Consider the following 16,991-nt stretch of genomic DNA (forward strand, 5'->3'; position numbering starts at 1 on the left):
ATTATTTTCACTATTATAAATTGCTCACTTGGATTGAGGCAGTGTTCTACGGCCTATGTTCTGTTTCCTTCCTGGTCAGTTTGAATTAGTTCACTGCTCATAGCAGCAGCAGGCCTGATACAGCTAGCCATAGTATGCCTGGATTAAGGAATCAGAAAATGGTCATTGGATTATGAAAAATGAAAATTGATTATTGTCACAAGTAGGCTTCAAATGAAGTTACTGTGAAAAGCCCCTAGTCGCCACATTCCGGCGCCTGTTCGGGGCGATTACAGATAGAAACTGATTGCTATTTGTAAATGTGTAGATGTTAGATGAGGAAAGGATTAGACTGTGATAGGACTACAGTCATACATCCTGCAGACACTATCTAGACTCACACATATGGCTGGATTTAATAGGGCGGAAGAGATCCAACTGCACTGGCTAAAAAGTAGGAATGTGGCATATTCCCATGATCTCGACAGTGGCTTTGTAGCCGTTTAACATTGAGACAACAATGAATTGTTTGCGGGCATGACTTCCACCTCTCGGCAGTACGGTGGCACAGTGGTTCGCACTGCCGCCTCACAGTGCCAGGGCCTGTGTTCAATTCCAGTCTTGGGTGTCTGGCTGTGTGGAGTTTTCACTTTCTCCCCGTGTCTGCGTGGGTTTCCTCCAGGTGCTCTGGTTTCCTCCCACAGTCCAAATATGTGCAGCTGAGGCGGATTGGGCATGTTAAATTGTCCCTTAAATATCCAAAGATGTGCAGGTTATGTGGGGTTACAGGGATAGGGCGGGGGACTTTCAGAGGGTCGGTGCAGACTTGATGAGCCGAATGGCTTCCTTCTGCACTGTCGGAATCCAATGGTACTGCACTGCACTGGGGGCCGATTAAAGTGGCACCCAACTGACCTGTTCATTATCCACTGAGGTACAGCCATGAAATTCTAGGTGCCTTTCAATGGCAATGCAGGGAATCAGGAGAGTTAGTAATGAAGCTTATTCTTAAGAGACTAATCCAGAATCCTGGCACTAATTTATTTCCTTGTAATAATACTATGTTCTGAGTACGGAAATTCCCCAGAGCGAGAATGAAGTCAAGTGCAAGTGGGTGACTGGACAAGTTGCAAGTGCCTGTTAAAAGCAGTAGCTCAGAATCTTGGCTCTGACAGGTTCATAGCTCCCCTACCAAAAAACTCTCACTCCTTCAGTGCACATTTCCCCTCATCTACATTCCAAAGGGGCATGGGGTGGGGCACGGGGAAAGCGGGTACTGTGCTGGCCAGGATTTCAGTGGCAAGTCGGTGCACCAAACCATTGAATCCACAGTCACTCACTCATCAACAAGAGAAATAGGACCTTTGGAAACTGATGCTCACTCAATTCTTCTTCTCATTGATCCTGCAAAGGGCAGACCTTCAGGAAGATGAGGCTGCATTTACTTCTGCCAGCATTATTTACATACAAGTAGGAGAGAAGTCAGAGAGGATTGTGATGGTGATACCAGGCTTGCCATAGGGAGGAGTTTCACCCTGATGAGCAAGGGCCATTGATGCACGATCAATTGCACAAAGACTAAAGTTGGGTACAACTGTGGCTTTATTACAGTCAGATGTATGGTCTTCTGCTGCAGCTGGCGAAATGGCAGAGCACTGGAGGTCATACATATTTATACAGTTCTCCGTGGGTGGAGCCAGCTGGCAGGAGCTACCGGCGAACCTGTAGTGCAGGTCCTACCTTACATCTCCTATTACAGTGGTTCACCACATTCACCCCCTGTTAAAAATGAGTCCGGCGGGGGTGATGTGAAACTATATACAATTAGTGAAATTATGTACAGTGGTAGGGAAAGAAAAGTCCATGTTGACGGTCCAGAGTCCATCAAAGGTTCAGCCGGTCTGGTGCTTTGGTGCTTCGTTGGGAGCGGCGTAATGTGGCGGCGAAGTCGGTGCTGGCGGTGGTGGAGGTGGCACCGATGGCGGTGGTGGCGGTGCTGATGCTGGCCAGTCATCGGGGAACTCCGGGAGCGTGCCTAAGTCCTCTTCGTCCTCTTGTGCAGAAAAGGGGAGGGGGGGGTGGTCTTGTGGGGTCCATATTGGCGGCGTGGTGGGAGGGTGGGGGGGGGGGAGCGCATTGGTGGGGGGGAGGTGTTGGGGTGGAACCTGACGGTGCCAGGTCCCTGAGTGCGACAGTATCTTGGCGGCCGTCGGGGAACTCAACGTAGGCATATTGAGGGTTGGCGTGGAGCAGGTGAACCCTCTCCACCAAGGGGTCCGCCTTGTGGAGTCGGACGTGCCTACGGAGAAGGACCGGTCCTGGAGCAGCGAGCCAAGTCGGGAGCGACACCCCGGAGGTGGACTTCCTGGGGAAGGTAAAAACACATTCATGGGGTGTGTTATTAGTGGCGGTGCACAATAGTGACCGGATGGAGTGCAGAGCGTCGGGGAGGACCTCCTGCCAGCGAGAGGCTGGGAGTTTCCTGGACCGAAGGGCCAGCTGGACGGCCCTCCAAACCGTCCCATTCTACTTGCCCGTTTCCCCGGGGGTTATAACTGGTCGTCCTGCTGGAGGCTATACCCCTGCTGAGCAGGAACTGACGCAGCTCATCGCTCATGAATGAGGATCCCCTGTCACTGTGGATGTAGGCGGGGAAACCGAACAGAGTGAAGATGGTGCTGAGGGCCTTGATGGCGGTGGCAGACGTCATATCGGGGCATGGGATGGCGAAGGGGAATCTGGAGTACTCATCGACCACACTGAGAATGTTCGTGTTACGGTCGGTGGAGGGGAGGGGCCCTTTGAAATCCACGCTGAAGAGTTCAAAGGGGCGGGAAGCCTTCACCAGGCGCGCACGGTCCGGCCGGTAGAAGTGCGGCTTGCACTCCGCACAGACCTGGCAGTCCCTGGTGACTGTCCTTACTTCCTTGACGGAGTAGGGCAGATTGCGAGCTTTGACCAGATGGTACAATCGAGTGAGCCCCGGGTGACAAAGGCTGTCGTGTAGGGCCCGGAATTGGTCCACTTGTGCACTGGCAGATGTACCTCGGGAGAGGGCGTCTGGGGGCTCGTTGAGTTTACCGGGGCAATACAAGATCTCGTAATTATAGGTGGAGAGCTCGATTCTCCACCTCAAGATTTTATCATTTTTGATCTTGCCCCGCTGTGTGTTATTGAACATGAAGGCTACTGACCGTTGGTCCGTAAGGAGAGTGAATCTCTTACCGGCCAGGTAATGCCTCCAATGCCGCACCGCTTCAACGATAGCTTGGGCCTCCTTCTCGACGGATGAGTATCGAATTTCAGAGGCATGAAGGGTGCGGGAAAAGAATGCCACGGGTCTGCCTGCCTGGTTTAGATTGGAGGCAAGGGCGAAGTCTGAAGCGTCGCTTTCTACTTGGAAAGGCAGTGACTCGTCCACTGCGCACATCCCGGCCTTGGAGATGTCTGCTCTGATGCGGGCGAAAGCATGTTGTGCCTTGGTCACAAGGGGGAATTGGGTGGACTGAATGAGTGGGCGGGCCTTGTCCGCATAGTTTGGGACCCACTGAGCGTAGTCGGAAAAGAACCCCAGGAAGCGTTTGAGACCCTTGGGGCAGTGGGGAGGGGAAGTTCCAGGAGGGGGCGCATGCCCTCCGAGTCGGGCCCGAGAAGTCCGTTTTGGACTATATAGCCGAGAATGGCTAACCGGGTTGTGATGAACACACACTTCTCTTTGTTATAGGTCAGATTGAGAAGAGTGGCAGTGCGGTGGAATTTATCGGGGTTGGCATCGTGGTCCTGCTGGTCATGACCGCAGATGGTGACATTATCTAAGTACGGAAAGGTGGCCTGCAAACCGTACTGGTCGACCATTCGGTCCATCTCCCTTTGGAAGACCGAGACCCCATTTGTGACACCGAAAGGGACCCTAAGGAAGTGGTAGAGGCGACCGTCTGTCTCGAAGGCAGTGTATGGCCGGTCCGACTTCCGGATGGGGAGCTGGTGGTCGGCAGATTTCAGGTCAATTGTTGAGAAGACCCGGTACTGCGCAATCTAATTGACCATATCAGATATGCATGGGAGGGGGTACTCGTCGAGCTGCGTGTACCGATTGATGGTCTGGCTGTAGTCCACGACCATCCTGTGTTTCTCCCCAGTTTTAACCACTACCACTTGGGCTCTCCAGGGGCTGTTGCTGCCCTCGATAATACCCTCCTTAAGCAGCCGCTGGACTTCGGACCTGATGAAGGTCTTGTCCTGGGTGCTGTATCGTCTGCTCCTAGTGGCAACTGGCTTGCAATCAACAGTTAGATTGGCAAAAAGGGAGGGGAGATCGGTAAGGGGGGGTAAAGGCCCGCCGAATTTGAGGGTGAGGCTCTGGAGGTTGCACTGGAAGTCCAGGCCCAACAGGAGTGCAGCGCAGAGATTAGGAAGGACATAGAGGCAGAAGTTACTAAATTCTACGCCCTGGACCGTGAGGGTGACTGTACAAAAGCCTCGGATCGGGACGGAGTGGGATCCGGAGGCTAGGGAGATCCTTTGATTGGCAGGGTGGACCGCGAGGGAGCAGCGCCTTACCGTATCAGGGTGAACAAAGCTTTCGGTGCTTCCGGAGTCCAGCAGGCACAGGGTCGCGTGGCAGTTGATTTTAACCGGCACCGGCGCGGTGGCCAGATTGTGCGGGCGAGATTGGTCCAGCTTCATCGAAGCGAGCTGCGGGAAGCCATTGGATGCTTCGGGTGGCGAGCGAGTGCGGTTCCAATGTCGGGATGTCCGGAGACCCTGTGGGGGACAAGATGGCGGCGCCCATGGTGCGCACATTGTGGTGTCGGGACAAGATGGCGGCACCCATGGTGTGCACATTGCGGGGTCGAGACAAGATGGCGTCACCCATTGGTCACACATGGATCCGGGAGGAGAAGATGGCGGCTCCCATTGTGCGTCTGGCGTGGGGGAGGGGGCGATAGCGGACAGTGACTGCGCGGGCCTGGCACACAGCCGCGAAGTGGCTCTTTTTACTGCAGGCTTTAAAAACGGCAGTGCGGGGCTGGGCAGTGTTGGCGGGGGTGCTTCTGCTGACCGCAGAAGTAGCAGCGGGGACCCCCGGGGTGCGCGGATCGGCGTGCGGCGCAAGCGTATTGCGAAGGCAGGACCCCGGCTGAGGAGGTCAGCGGCGGGGTCCAGCAGGGGTAGGAAGGAGTAGAAGGGTGGGCAGCGCGGCGGGAGAGGTACGATTGTACGTTACGGGATGCGACCATCATGGAGTGCGCCAAGATTTTCGTCTCCGCCAGTTCAAGAGTGGCCCCTTCCAACAATCGTTCTCGGATGCGGTCCGATGCAATCCCCGTCACAAAGGCATCGCTCATGAGGAGGTTCGAGTGTTCAGCGGCCGTGACGGCCTGACAGTCACAGTCCCGGAAGAGTGGGATTAGGGCCCGCCAGAAGTCTTCGATGGACTAACCAGGTAGTTGCAAGCGGGTGGCAAGTAGATGCCTGGCGAAGAGCATGTTCGTCTTCTGCACATAGTGTTCTTTGAGGAGTTCCATTGCTTTTGTGTAATTCGTGGCGTCTTGGATCAACGGGAACACGCTGGACCTCAGTCTGGAGTACAGGACCTTTATCTTCTGAGCCTCCTTTGTCGCGGGCTCCGCCGCGTTAATGTATGCCTCGAAACATGCTAGCCAGTGAATAAAGTCTTTCCTGGCGAGTGCGGATCCAGCTGCAGGCGATCGGGTTTGATTCTGATATCCATTCTGTGGAAAATCTGACTGTAATAAATTGATGCACGATCAATTGCACAAAGACTAAAGTTGGGTACAACTGTGGCTTTCTTTCAGGCAGATGTGTGGCCTCCTGCTGCAGCTGGCGAAATGGCAGAGCACTGGAGGTCATACATATTTATACAGTTCTCCGTGGGCGGAGACAGCCGGCAGGAGCTACCGGCGAACCTGTAGTGCAGGTCCTACCTTACATCTCCTATTACGGTGGTTCACCACAGCCATCAGGGCCCCTTCTGAATGCAGATGATGAAGTTCACAGAAACAGTGCACAGAGGCAGCTTCAACCAAGCGTTTACAGAACACACATGTCCTTTCTACAGATGAGCAAGAGAGAGTGTTGCCAATGCCACCAGATATACAAGGGTCTATGGCTCACATCTGCCACATTCGAACATGGCTGATATGTGCCTCATCCCCATTCTGCTACCTTCTCCCCATAACCCGATATATTAATCCATATTTATCAAGAAATTCCCTTATTAATCAAGAACACCAGATTTTTGCTTGAGGTGCTGTCACCTGCAGGGCTAAAGACCAAGAGCTGGATGGTGAAATCAGACAGAATAGTTATTTCTTAGAATTTCAGAACTAGGAGCAGGAGCAGGCAATTTAGCCTCTCAACCCTGCTACACCATTCAATACGATCATGATCTCATTGTGGCCTCAACTCCACCGGCTTGCCCGTTCTCCATAACCCTTCAACCCATTATCAATTAAAAATCTGTCTAACTCCTCCTTAAATTTACTCACTGCCCCAGAATCCACCGCACTCTGGGATAGCGCATTTCATAGATTCACAACCCTTTGGGAGAAGTAGTTTCACCTCATCTCTGTTTTAAAATTGCTACCCTTTATCCTCAGACTATGACCTCCCGATCTAGAATGCCCCACAAGAGGAAACAATGAATCCACGTCTACTTTATCTATACCTTTTATCATCTTATCATCTTATATACCTCAAGTTGATCGCCCACCATCTAAACTCTAGAGAGTAAAGGCCTAAACTGCTCAATCTCCCTTCACATGACAAACCCCTCATCTTTGGAATCAATCTAGTGAACCTCCTCTGACTGCCTCCAATGCCACTACATCTTCCTCAAATAAGGGCACCAAAACTGTGCACAATACTCCAGATACAGTCTCACCAATGCCTTGTATTGTTGCAACAACACTCCCATACCTTTATACTCTATTCCTTTAGCCATAAATGTGAACATTCCATTTGCTTTCTGTCATAATATGCACTTGTGCACATAATGAGATACAGACAGGCAGTGACAGACACTCAGTACAGCCAATCAACACATAGGACAGAACGCAACCAAGCACCAGGCAGAATAGTAGAAGAGGGTTTCCCACTATAAAACACACGAGGCATCAGCACTCTGCCTCTTTCCACTGGTGACAACTGTAGTAACAGTCAGGGTGTATATATCAGTTAGCACCTTTTACACGTGGCTCAGAGCTAGTCTGGTCTAGTTAGTTATAGTTAGCACACTTAGAGTAGTAACACAGCAAGCTGTGTGCACTGTTACAGATGCTCAATAAATCGTATTGAACCAACGTCTAAGTTTGGTATCTGCTTTCCAGTACAACTGCATCCAGTTGCAGTCCGTGTTACCCCAGGGTGAATAACACGACATGGTACCAGTGGTCTACGTCATCTAAGTAATTTACCTTGAGTGATTCAGTGATGACCAGCAAGTGCTTTCCAGCGGCATGGAGAAGATCCAGGCCCCTCCACAGCTATGGATCTCTGGCAATCTCGGCACCAACTGGCGGGTCTACAAGCAGAAGTTCAGTCTCTAAATTGAGGCCGCGGGCCTCGAGGATGCGTCCGATGCCAGAAAAAATGCGCAGCTCCTATCGACTGCGGGGGACCAAGCCATCCAAATTTTCAACTCACTCACTTTTGCCGACGGCAAGGACAAGACCAATTTCAAGACCGTTTTAGCCAAATTCGACAGTCACTGTGAAGTCGAACCGAACGAGAGCTTTGAGCGCTATGTCCTATGTCTTCCAGCAACGCCTTCTGGGTAAGGATGAACCTTTCCAATCCTTTATAACTCCTCTCCGTATATTAGCGCAGTCCTGCAACTATGGTGACACCGCTGATTCCATCATTAGGGATCAGATCGTGTTTGGGGTCCACTCCGATGTTTTGCGGTAGCAGCTCCTTAAAATAAAAAACATGACCCTGCCAGTCTCACTCAAGACGTGTAAAGTGCATGAACAGGCGAGAAGTCAGTACTCCCGTCTTAAATCGGCAGAACAGGACCAACTTGCCTCCCACGAGGCAGAGAGTGTATAGGCCATCGCCCGGATTCGGCGCCTCAGTATCAATGAAGGCGGCCATTTTGTGCGCTTTTCCTGGGGTCCCACGCATGCCCACCACGAACGGGAGAACGAAGCGGCCGAAGACCAAACTGCGCAGGTGCGAACGCCGGCTGACCGCACTGCGCATGTGCGATGACGCACGGAGCGTAACGACGTCAATGTCATGACGCGCCCGAATTGCGGCACCGCTCACTTAAAGTGGCAAAGCCCTGCAAGAGGCAGGCAATGTTTAAATTGTGGGAAGCCTGGACATTATGCAGCCTTGTGCAGGTCTGCACCACCAGTCATGGGCCAGCGATCCCATTTCCAACGCAAACGCGTTCGTTGTTTGCAGCAAGGGCTACTGGATTCTGATCCTGGTAGCACTACGGATCCAGAGGACGACTGCCTGGAGTCCCCATATCGTGTGGGCATCATCACTACATGTGAACATACCTCCTCAAATTCAGCAAGATGCCTATCGATCCTCAACGTGGATTCTGCGGACGAATGGCGTGTTGTCGTACACGTTAACCAATGCAGCATCCGGTTCAAGATGGACACTGGTGCTTCAGCCAATCTCATATCTCCGTGGTCTAAGGTGGGAATCGACCTTTTTCACGCCAATGGGTGTAACTATGTGCTCATTTTGATTACTTCTGAAGTTACCCGGAAGTTGTGAAGCTGTCCGACCTCACATCAAGGCCAGTGATATCATAGAATATCATAGAATTTACAGTGCAGAAGGAGGCCATTCGGCCCATCGAGTCTGCACCGGCTCTTGGAAAGAGCACCCTACCCAAAGTCAACACCTCCACCCTATCCCCATAACCCAGTAACCACACCCAACACTAAGGGCAATTTTGGACACTAAGGGCAATTTATCATGGCCAATCCACCTAACCTGCACATCTTTGGGCTGTGGGAGGAAACCGGAGCACCCGGAGGAAACCCACGCACACACGGGGAGGACGTGCAGACTCCGCACAGACAGTGACCCAAGCCGGAATCGAACCTGGGACCCTGGAGCTGTGAAGCAATTGTGCTATCCACAAGGCTACCGTGCTGCCCGTAATATCTTGTGATCAAGGCCTTCAAGGAGACATTTGCCAGGCATGGTATTCCGCTCACTGTCATGAGTGACAATGGTCCCTGCTTCCACAGCCAAGTGTGGTCCAATTTCGCCAAGCTGTACCAATTCAAACGCAATACCTCAAGCCCGCACTACCCGCAATCTAACGGGAAGGTCGAGAAAGGGGTCCATACCGTGAAGCAACTGCTCTGCAAGGCTGCAGACTCGGCTTCTGACTTCAACATTGCGCTGCTGGCGTGCAGGGCAACCCCTCTGTCCACCGGAATGTCTCCGGCACAACTCCTTATGAATAGAGACCTGCGGACAACTGTTCCGGCAATTCACTTACCAGACCTGAATCACTTCCCAGTGCTGCAAAAGGTGCAGCAACTCAGGAACCGCCAAAACCTGACATACGATGCTCATGCTACTGATTTGCCTGTGCTCTCTCCGGAAGATGCTGTTCGCACCAATTTACCTGAGGGCGGCTGGTCATCCCCAGCTGTTGTTGTTCGACCGGCTGCTCCCAGGTCGTTTGTGGTTTGTATAGCTGATGGCTCCATTGTCAGGCGCAAACTTGCCTGCCCACCACCGAATCTCACCTTTCCAGCTGTTGTTATGCCTCCTCCGGACACCTCGCTCCACGGGGCCACCAATCTGGCTGCAATCCCGCCTGTCAAGGCACCGTCGTCCCCACCTCCACACCTCAGACGGTCGACAAGGATCCGACGCCAGCCCCAAAGATTGGACTTATAGACATTTATCTTGTACATATTGTTCTGTATCTGCATGCTAGACACCTTCCATGTACATATTCATTCACTCGCCATTTACTGTAAATAGTTATATCTGTTGTCATGTGAGAGTACCTTTAAGAAATGGATGTTTAAGCAATGTACCTTCAAGAAATGGAGCTGATCATATTACTGAAGTGATGTCAGAGGGTGGGGGAGCTGAGCTCACTTCTGCTTTTTTGAGTTTTAGTTTGAGAAGGCAGCTGGGAGTGTCTGTGTTTTGCTGAGAGCTGCAAGAAGAAACACAGAGCTGGTCTGTTGATGTCTGCAAATCCAAAGACTATAAATATATTGAATGTAACCTAATGTGTTATTAATTTTGAAGGTTTGAATTCTTTTGGATGTTTAAAGGGACAGTTTTAAGGATTATTTAGCATTGTAGTCTTTTGGGGTTATCTTTGAAGTAATGGGTGTTAAGATATTCAATGTTTGTTTTTAAAAGGTTAATTTGAGTTCATAGAATAAACATTGTTTTGTTTTAAAAACCATTTGTCCATAATTACTGTATTACACCTGGAGAGTACGCCATGTGCTTCCCACACCACAATCTATTAAAAGTTGTGGGTCGGTTGAACTCCATGAAACACTTTGGGGTTCTGTAAACCCGGACCAATAACACTGTATATACTGTCCTATATGCTCTAAGCAACTGACAAAAAATGTTTTAAAAAGTGGGGATGTCATAATATGCACTCGTGCGCAAATGAGATACAGACAGGCAGTGACAGACACTTAGTACAGCCAATCAACACACAGGGCAGAACACAAACAATCACCAGGCAGAATACTAGAAGAGGGTTTCCCACTACAAAACACACAAGGCATCAGCACTCTGCCTGTTTCCACTGGTGACAACTGTAGTGACAGTCAGGGTGTATATATCAGTTAGCACCTTCTACACGTGGCTCAGAGCTAGCCTGGTCTAGTTCGTTATAGTTAGCACACTTAGAGTAGTAGAGTGTCAACCCACAGCAAGCTGTGTGCACTGTTGCAGATATTCAATAAATCGTATTGAACCAACGTTTAAATTTGGTGTCTGCTTTCCAGTACAACTGCATCCAGTTGCAGTCCGTGTTACCCCATGGTGAATAACACGATACTTTCCATATTATCTGTAGATATAGGACAGAGGTCAGAGGTAGGTTCTTTACGCAAAGAGTAGTGAGGCCGTGGAATGCCCTACCTGCTACAGTAGTGAACTCGCCAACATTGAGGGCATTTAAAAGTTTATTGGATAAACATATGGATGATAATGGCATAGTGTAGGTTAGATGGCTTTTGTTTCGGTGCAACATCGTGGGCCGAAGGGCCTGTACTGCGCTGTATTGTTCTATGTTCTATGTTCTGCGACGCATGCACGAGGACACCCAGATCCCTCTGCTCCGGAGCACCCCGTATTCTCTCCTCATTTAGAAAACATGTTGCCTTCCTATTTTCCGACCAAAATGCATGACTTCACACTTATTCACGTTAAACTCCATCTACAAAGTTTTGGCCCATTATTCTAACCTATGTATATCCATTTTTATGGTTCTTATTTCCTCATTGCAACTTTCTCATTGCAATAGTCCCACTATTTTTGTGTCCCCTGCAAATTTGGCTATAGAACCTTTTAAATCTGTATCCAAGACAATATAGATTTTAAATAGTTGGGGCCCAAGGACCAAGCCCTGTGGCACCCCACTAGTTACATCTTGCCATCCAGAAAAAGACCAATTTAAAAACATTCAACAATATACCTGTTCCTGTCAAAATTACAGCTGATTTACTTTTTTCTTTAAATATATAAATCTCTTCCTTGTTCCTCTTGAAATGGATGTCTTCTCTAATCTGAACATTGTTACTATGTTTCTTTTTAAAGGTGACGAGGCTCTGTCCAGGTTTGGGAAAGATTTCTTCCTTTCCTTGGAATGCTGTATCAAAGATTGCGCAGATCAACGAGACTTATTGACCAGTGAACTTGTAACTTCGAAAGAAGAGTTCAGTCATGCCCTGGAAACACTTGACAATCTGAGAAAAGAGAGGATGGAAAAACAAATCGACGGTAGACATGCATCACAATGTGCCCCAAAGCCAGGCAGACTAGATGGAAAAGTAAAAGTAGATAAGATTTCTAACACACCACAAGATCAGGCAACAAGAGAAGAGCTTAACAGTTTAACAACTGAAGCATCAATCATTACAACAGAGTCTTCCATAAAACATCGGTCTGGGACACTGATCTCTAATTCCACCACTGAAAGGATAAATACTACTTTAAAATCACAAGATGATCCCTCGAAGCAGGGCAGCTCTGAGAGATACGTCAGTCAACGAACATCCAAACCAGTTCAGAAAAGCAAGACCAAAGTGATACAACAAAGACCACCTTGGCAGGATTAAGCAATAGGCTCCTTGTGACTTAGCACTATGGTATTTTGAAATTTGTAACAGTTCATGAGTAGAAAAACAAATCCAGAGAGCTGGGTTAATGGCCAACTGAAACATCTCCCTGGGCAACAAATGTATTCGGACTTCCTCGGCCAATGGAATGTACTTAAAATCGTGTTTTCTGGTGTCACTTAGAGTTCATATCTATTTTTGTTATTCTGATATTTTAATCATTTTCATACTACCCGTTATACTACAAAAGCCACAAATGTGAACAAATGTTTGTGTATCTTATATAGATAAAATGTTTGAATCTAGTGTTCAACATGCTGTCCACAAAATAAGTGGATACTTTATACAATACTTCATAATTTCATTAATACTTGGATTCTGACAGACTGCAGATTATTGCAAATGTTAGGGTTCTTTTTGTATTATTTTGGGACTGTATAAATTTTACATCTATTCTGTACATATTCATTTTTTACATCACAATTTTCAAAATCCACTTGAAAAGTAATTAGAAATAGAAATACAGGTGAATTAAAAATAAATTACAGCACATGTATTGATGATAGTGACTTTGGTATGAAATTTCCAGAATATGAACCATTACTTCAAAATGTGAAACTATTATTGTGCTCAGTAAGGTTTGAGAAAAACTGACAGAATTTAAGATAAAAGCAAAGATTTGTTTTGTAAATTGAAGGTTAATTATAACAAATGTAAAAGCTATTAACAGTAGTGACTTCTGTTTTTTCTCTTTTCCACAAAATAAGCAGAGGAATCTCAAATGATCGTATAATGGCCAACGCATTGGGAGAGCACAACTTCAGAGAAAGACCTCCGGAGCTGACTCTGCCCACACATGAAATCAAGTATCATTTATACAGTGTGGGTTACATAGTCATAGATATTATTTACATAGATATGGTTCAAACTTTACATTAAACAAATTGCATATGTACATACAGGCAGAGTGAGTGTTATCTACCTTTACCCTTCACCTTCCAATGGATTCCTCCTTAACCTCCCTACTTGGTGCCAGATCCGATATCTGTGTCTGGTCCTTAGGTCAAGTTAGAAAAACATGTTGTTAACCTTTATCCTGACTGCTTGTAGATTGTGTCTTAAGAACGAGTTATTAAGGTCACTGGACCCTAACTTAACTGGAACATGTTGCTTGACCCTTATGCTGACTGGTACAGGTGCCACATCAGCTTTTAGCTGACATCTTTGTAAAATTGTCCTTTATTGCTTCAGTATACTGCACTACATTTATATAAATTCAAAATCCCTAAGAATAATTGTTAATTACCCTAATAGATTGCAGTTAGTAAATCCTAATCATTACCACAACAGTCACCATTTCCTATCAAAAATGTTTTTCTATTACCAGTCTGCCAAATTCAAGTATATTATATTTATTGTGAAACTTTGGATGAAATTTGAGATTTGGGGTTGGGACACTGGCATTGATTTCAAATCGTCTCCCAACTCCCCACTACACTGGGAACAGTCACGCGGCAAAGATTATCTCTGAATTGGCCAGTTAGTGACCAGAAGGAACGTATGCCTTTCAACTAAATGTGGTGCATGGGATATTGAAGATTGAGGGCCAATAGGAGTTTCTCCAGCACAAAAGTGCTTGTCACGAAGCACGCTAATGTTATTTGAAAGGGTATCCCAACTTGGAACACTTGTTCGTGGGGGTGTATAGTTTTGTTTTTGTGATGGTGTGAGGAGGAAAGTGAAATCCTAGTGAAAATCAATCGTCCAATTGTCGTGAAGCAATTATTAAAGACTATTAAAGAAAAGACTCACGCACAAACAGGACTATTCTACTCTGAGAAAATTAAGATATATAAATTACTAAACATGCACACAGTTTATGTAGAGTGTATTCCTTGTTACATATATCTACAATCCCTGAACTCCTTGAGACTTCCCCTTTTCCCCCAAAAACATCCTAAAAAACAGGCTGTGATGGCAACTGCTCGGCCCAAGACTGCAAAAACTTCAGAGTTGTGAACACCGCCCGGTCCATCACAAGAATCCGCCTTCCATCCATTGACTCGATCTACACCTCCCGCTGCCTTGGGAAAGCGGGCAGCATAATCAAAGACCCCTCCCATCTGGCTTGCTCACTCTTCCAACTTCTTCCATCGGGCAGGAGATACAAAAGTCTGAGAACATGCACAAACAGATTTTTTAAAAGCTTCTTTCCCCGCTGTTACCAGACTCCGAAATGGCCCTCTTATGGACTGACCTGATTAATACTACACTCCTGTATGCTTCACCCGATGCCTGTGTCTATGTATTTACGTTGTGTACCTTGTGTTGCCCTATTGTGTATTTTCTTTACTGTTCATGTACGAAATGGTCTGTTTGAGATGCACGCAGAAAAATACTTTTCATCATACCACGACAAACGTGACAATTAACAAATCCAAATTAAATAAATCTGTAAGTCAAAACCTGCTTATATTTACTACACAATACAGGGATGATAATCAAGTCTGGGAAACGTCTTTCCCTGGCCCAGTAAAGATTTTTAAACTGCCTTTATGAAGGGTTTCTGCACTGCCTTGGCTTTGAGGCTGTGAGATGTAAACAGGCTTGGTGGCTGGAAACTGGCTTGTCTGCTTCTGAGCCTGCTAGGTGTTAACTGGCCTACCCTCATCAACAAGAAGAAGAAAGCTCTCCACACCAGGCAAAACAACATAATCAGCCAGGCAAAGAGGAGAGCTCATCAATTAGTCATGGCAGAGGTACAAGAACCAATGGTGAACTGAGAAAGCTAAGAAGCTGCAACTCGTCGCTGGCTAGCATGACCCCGGGTTTCTTCAGTACCACCAAGGCAATATATGGACCCAATACCCTAAGCCTGAAACCGGTGTCTTGAGAGACAGAGAGAACATAATCCTTTGATGGAGAGAAAACTTCAAAGAACTCCTAAACTGTGATACAACCATAGGTGAGGGCGTGTTTGAGGAATTACATAGATTACATAGAACATACAGTGCAGAAGGAGGCCATTCGGCCCATCGAGTCTGCACCGACCCACATTAATCCCTCACTTCCACCCAATAACCCCTCCCAACCCTTATGGACACTACGGGTAATTTAGCATGGACAATCCACCTAACCTGCACGTCTTTGGACTGTGGGAGGAAACCGGAGTTCCCGGAGGAAACCCACGCGGACACGGGGAGAACGTGCAAACTCCGCACAGACAGTGACCCAGCGGGGAATCGAACCTGGGACCCTGGCGCTGTGAAGCCACAGTGCTAATCACTTGTGCTACCGTGCTGCCCTTAATAGCAAACCAGATGGGTTGATATGGCAATCGACAATGGGTTTCATGGTCACCGGTAGACTTTTAATTGCTGCTTTTTACGGAATTCAAATTTCACCATCTCCCTTGGCGGGATTCGATCCTGGGTCCCCAGAACATTTCCCTGGGCCTCTGGATTACTGGAAGAGTGACAAAACCACTACGCCACCCTCTTCCCGAATTAATTGCCCCAACTCCCCATCAAAGATGATCTTGGACTCCCACTAGGCATGGAAAAGTTGAAGTTGCCATTAAACGCATAAAGAATGGAAAAGCCACAGAAGTTGATGGGATTCCAATGGAAATTTTCAAACTTGGAGGAGAAGAAATCACCTGACTTCTCCATCAGTTGTTGCTGAAAATCTCGGACCGGGATGAAATTCCTGCCTACCTCAGGGATGTCATTATCACCACCATCTCTAAGAAAGGAGAAAAAGCGGACTATGGGAACTGCCAAGGAATCCACCCACACTCCATCGCCAGGAAAATCAGCGCCCGAATCTTGGCTAGCCATCTTCTCCTAGTCTCTGAAAAATTCCTTTGGAAAGCCAGTGTGGCTTCCGACCAAACCATAGAATAGCGGACATGGTTTTCACTGCTCGGCAACTTCAAGAGGAATGCCAGGAGCAACATCATCCACTCTACATGGCCTTCATGATCTGACCCAGACTTTTGATTTAGTCAATCGGGAAGTTCTATGGAGGATCCTGTCAAAGTCCGGCTGTCCAGAAAAATAAAGCCCCCCGGTCCCTAAGTGTAATTAAGAGGGTCAATAAAGCCCCTCAGTCCCTGATCCCTAAGTGTAATTAAGAGGGTCAATAAAGCCCTTCAGTCCCAAACTGGAGGCACTCGGTGCTAATAGTTGAGAGGGGGAGGGGGCTCTTTGCCCAGTGACTCAACGGTCAAGGCTCTGCCACAGCCTGTGGCATACTAAGATTGGGCACCTCCGGGGTGCAAAAAGTCTCTGAGTGAGACAAGGCTTTGGGGGTCACGTCCGCAACTGGTCCCAAGACAACACACTCTTCCTCTTGATCTTTGCCTGGAGCAGCCCGTGGCTTTGAGGGTAAGGGGCACCACTCTTTTTTCGTTGGGGGTTTGGGAGGGGAGATGTTTGTAACTCCATGAACCACAAAGTTCCCCCCTCCAAGGAGTGGCACCTCTTCCAGGGGAGCGCTCTGGCTGAGGAAGCTTCCATGCCTGGTGCCCTACCTGCTCTATCTCCCCTCCCCTCAATGCACCACCCCCTGGGTCTGGGTCTTGGTGTTTTGGCCAACGGCTCGGGATCACGCACCCCATCATTGTCGGACTCGGGGACCCACGCAGGGACAAGGCCGGGCCAAGAACATGATGCTGAGGTGTCA

The 16,991-nt window shown here is 48.1% G+C and overlaps 1 protein-coding gene across 6 annotated transcripts in view; it reads left to right on the plus strand.

The window, feature by feature from the left end:
• The window catches only part of LOC140429410 (uncharacterized), a 379,567-nt gene extending 364,797 nt beyond the window's left edge, over positions 1-14,770 (plus strand). For all 6 annotated transcript variants that reach the window (XM_072516350.1, XM_072516352.1, XM_072516351.1 and 3 more), the window contains one exon: positions 11,785-14,770. In XM_072516350.1, coding sequence (XP_072372451.1) covers positions 11,785-12,305 — 521 coding nt within the window. In that variant the 3' untranslated portion in view covers positions 12,306-14,770. The remainder of the gene's footprint in view (positions 1-11,784) is intronic.
• Positions 14,771-16,991: the final 2,221 nt, after the last annotated feature.

Source organism: Scyliorhinus torazame, chromosome 9 (genome assembly GCF_047496885.1).
Source record: "Scyliorhinus torazame isolate Kashiwa2021f chromosome 9, sScyTor2.1, whole genome shotgun sequence".
In the NCBI taxonomy this organism is placed as follows: domain Eukaryota; kingdom Metazoa; phylum Chordata; class Chondrichthyes; order Carcharhiniformes; family Scyliorhinidae; genus Scyliorhinus; species Scyliorhinus torazame.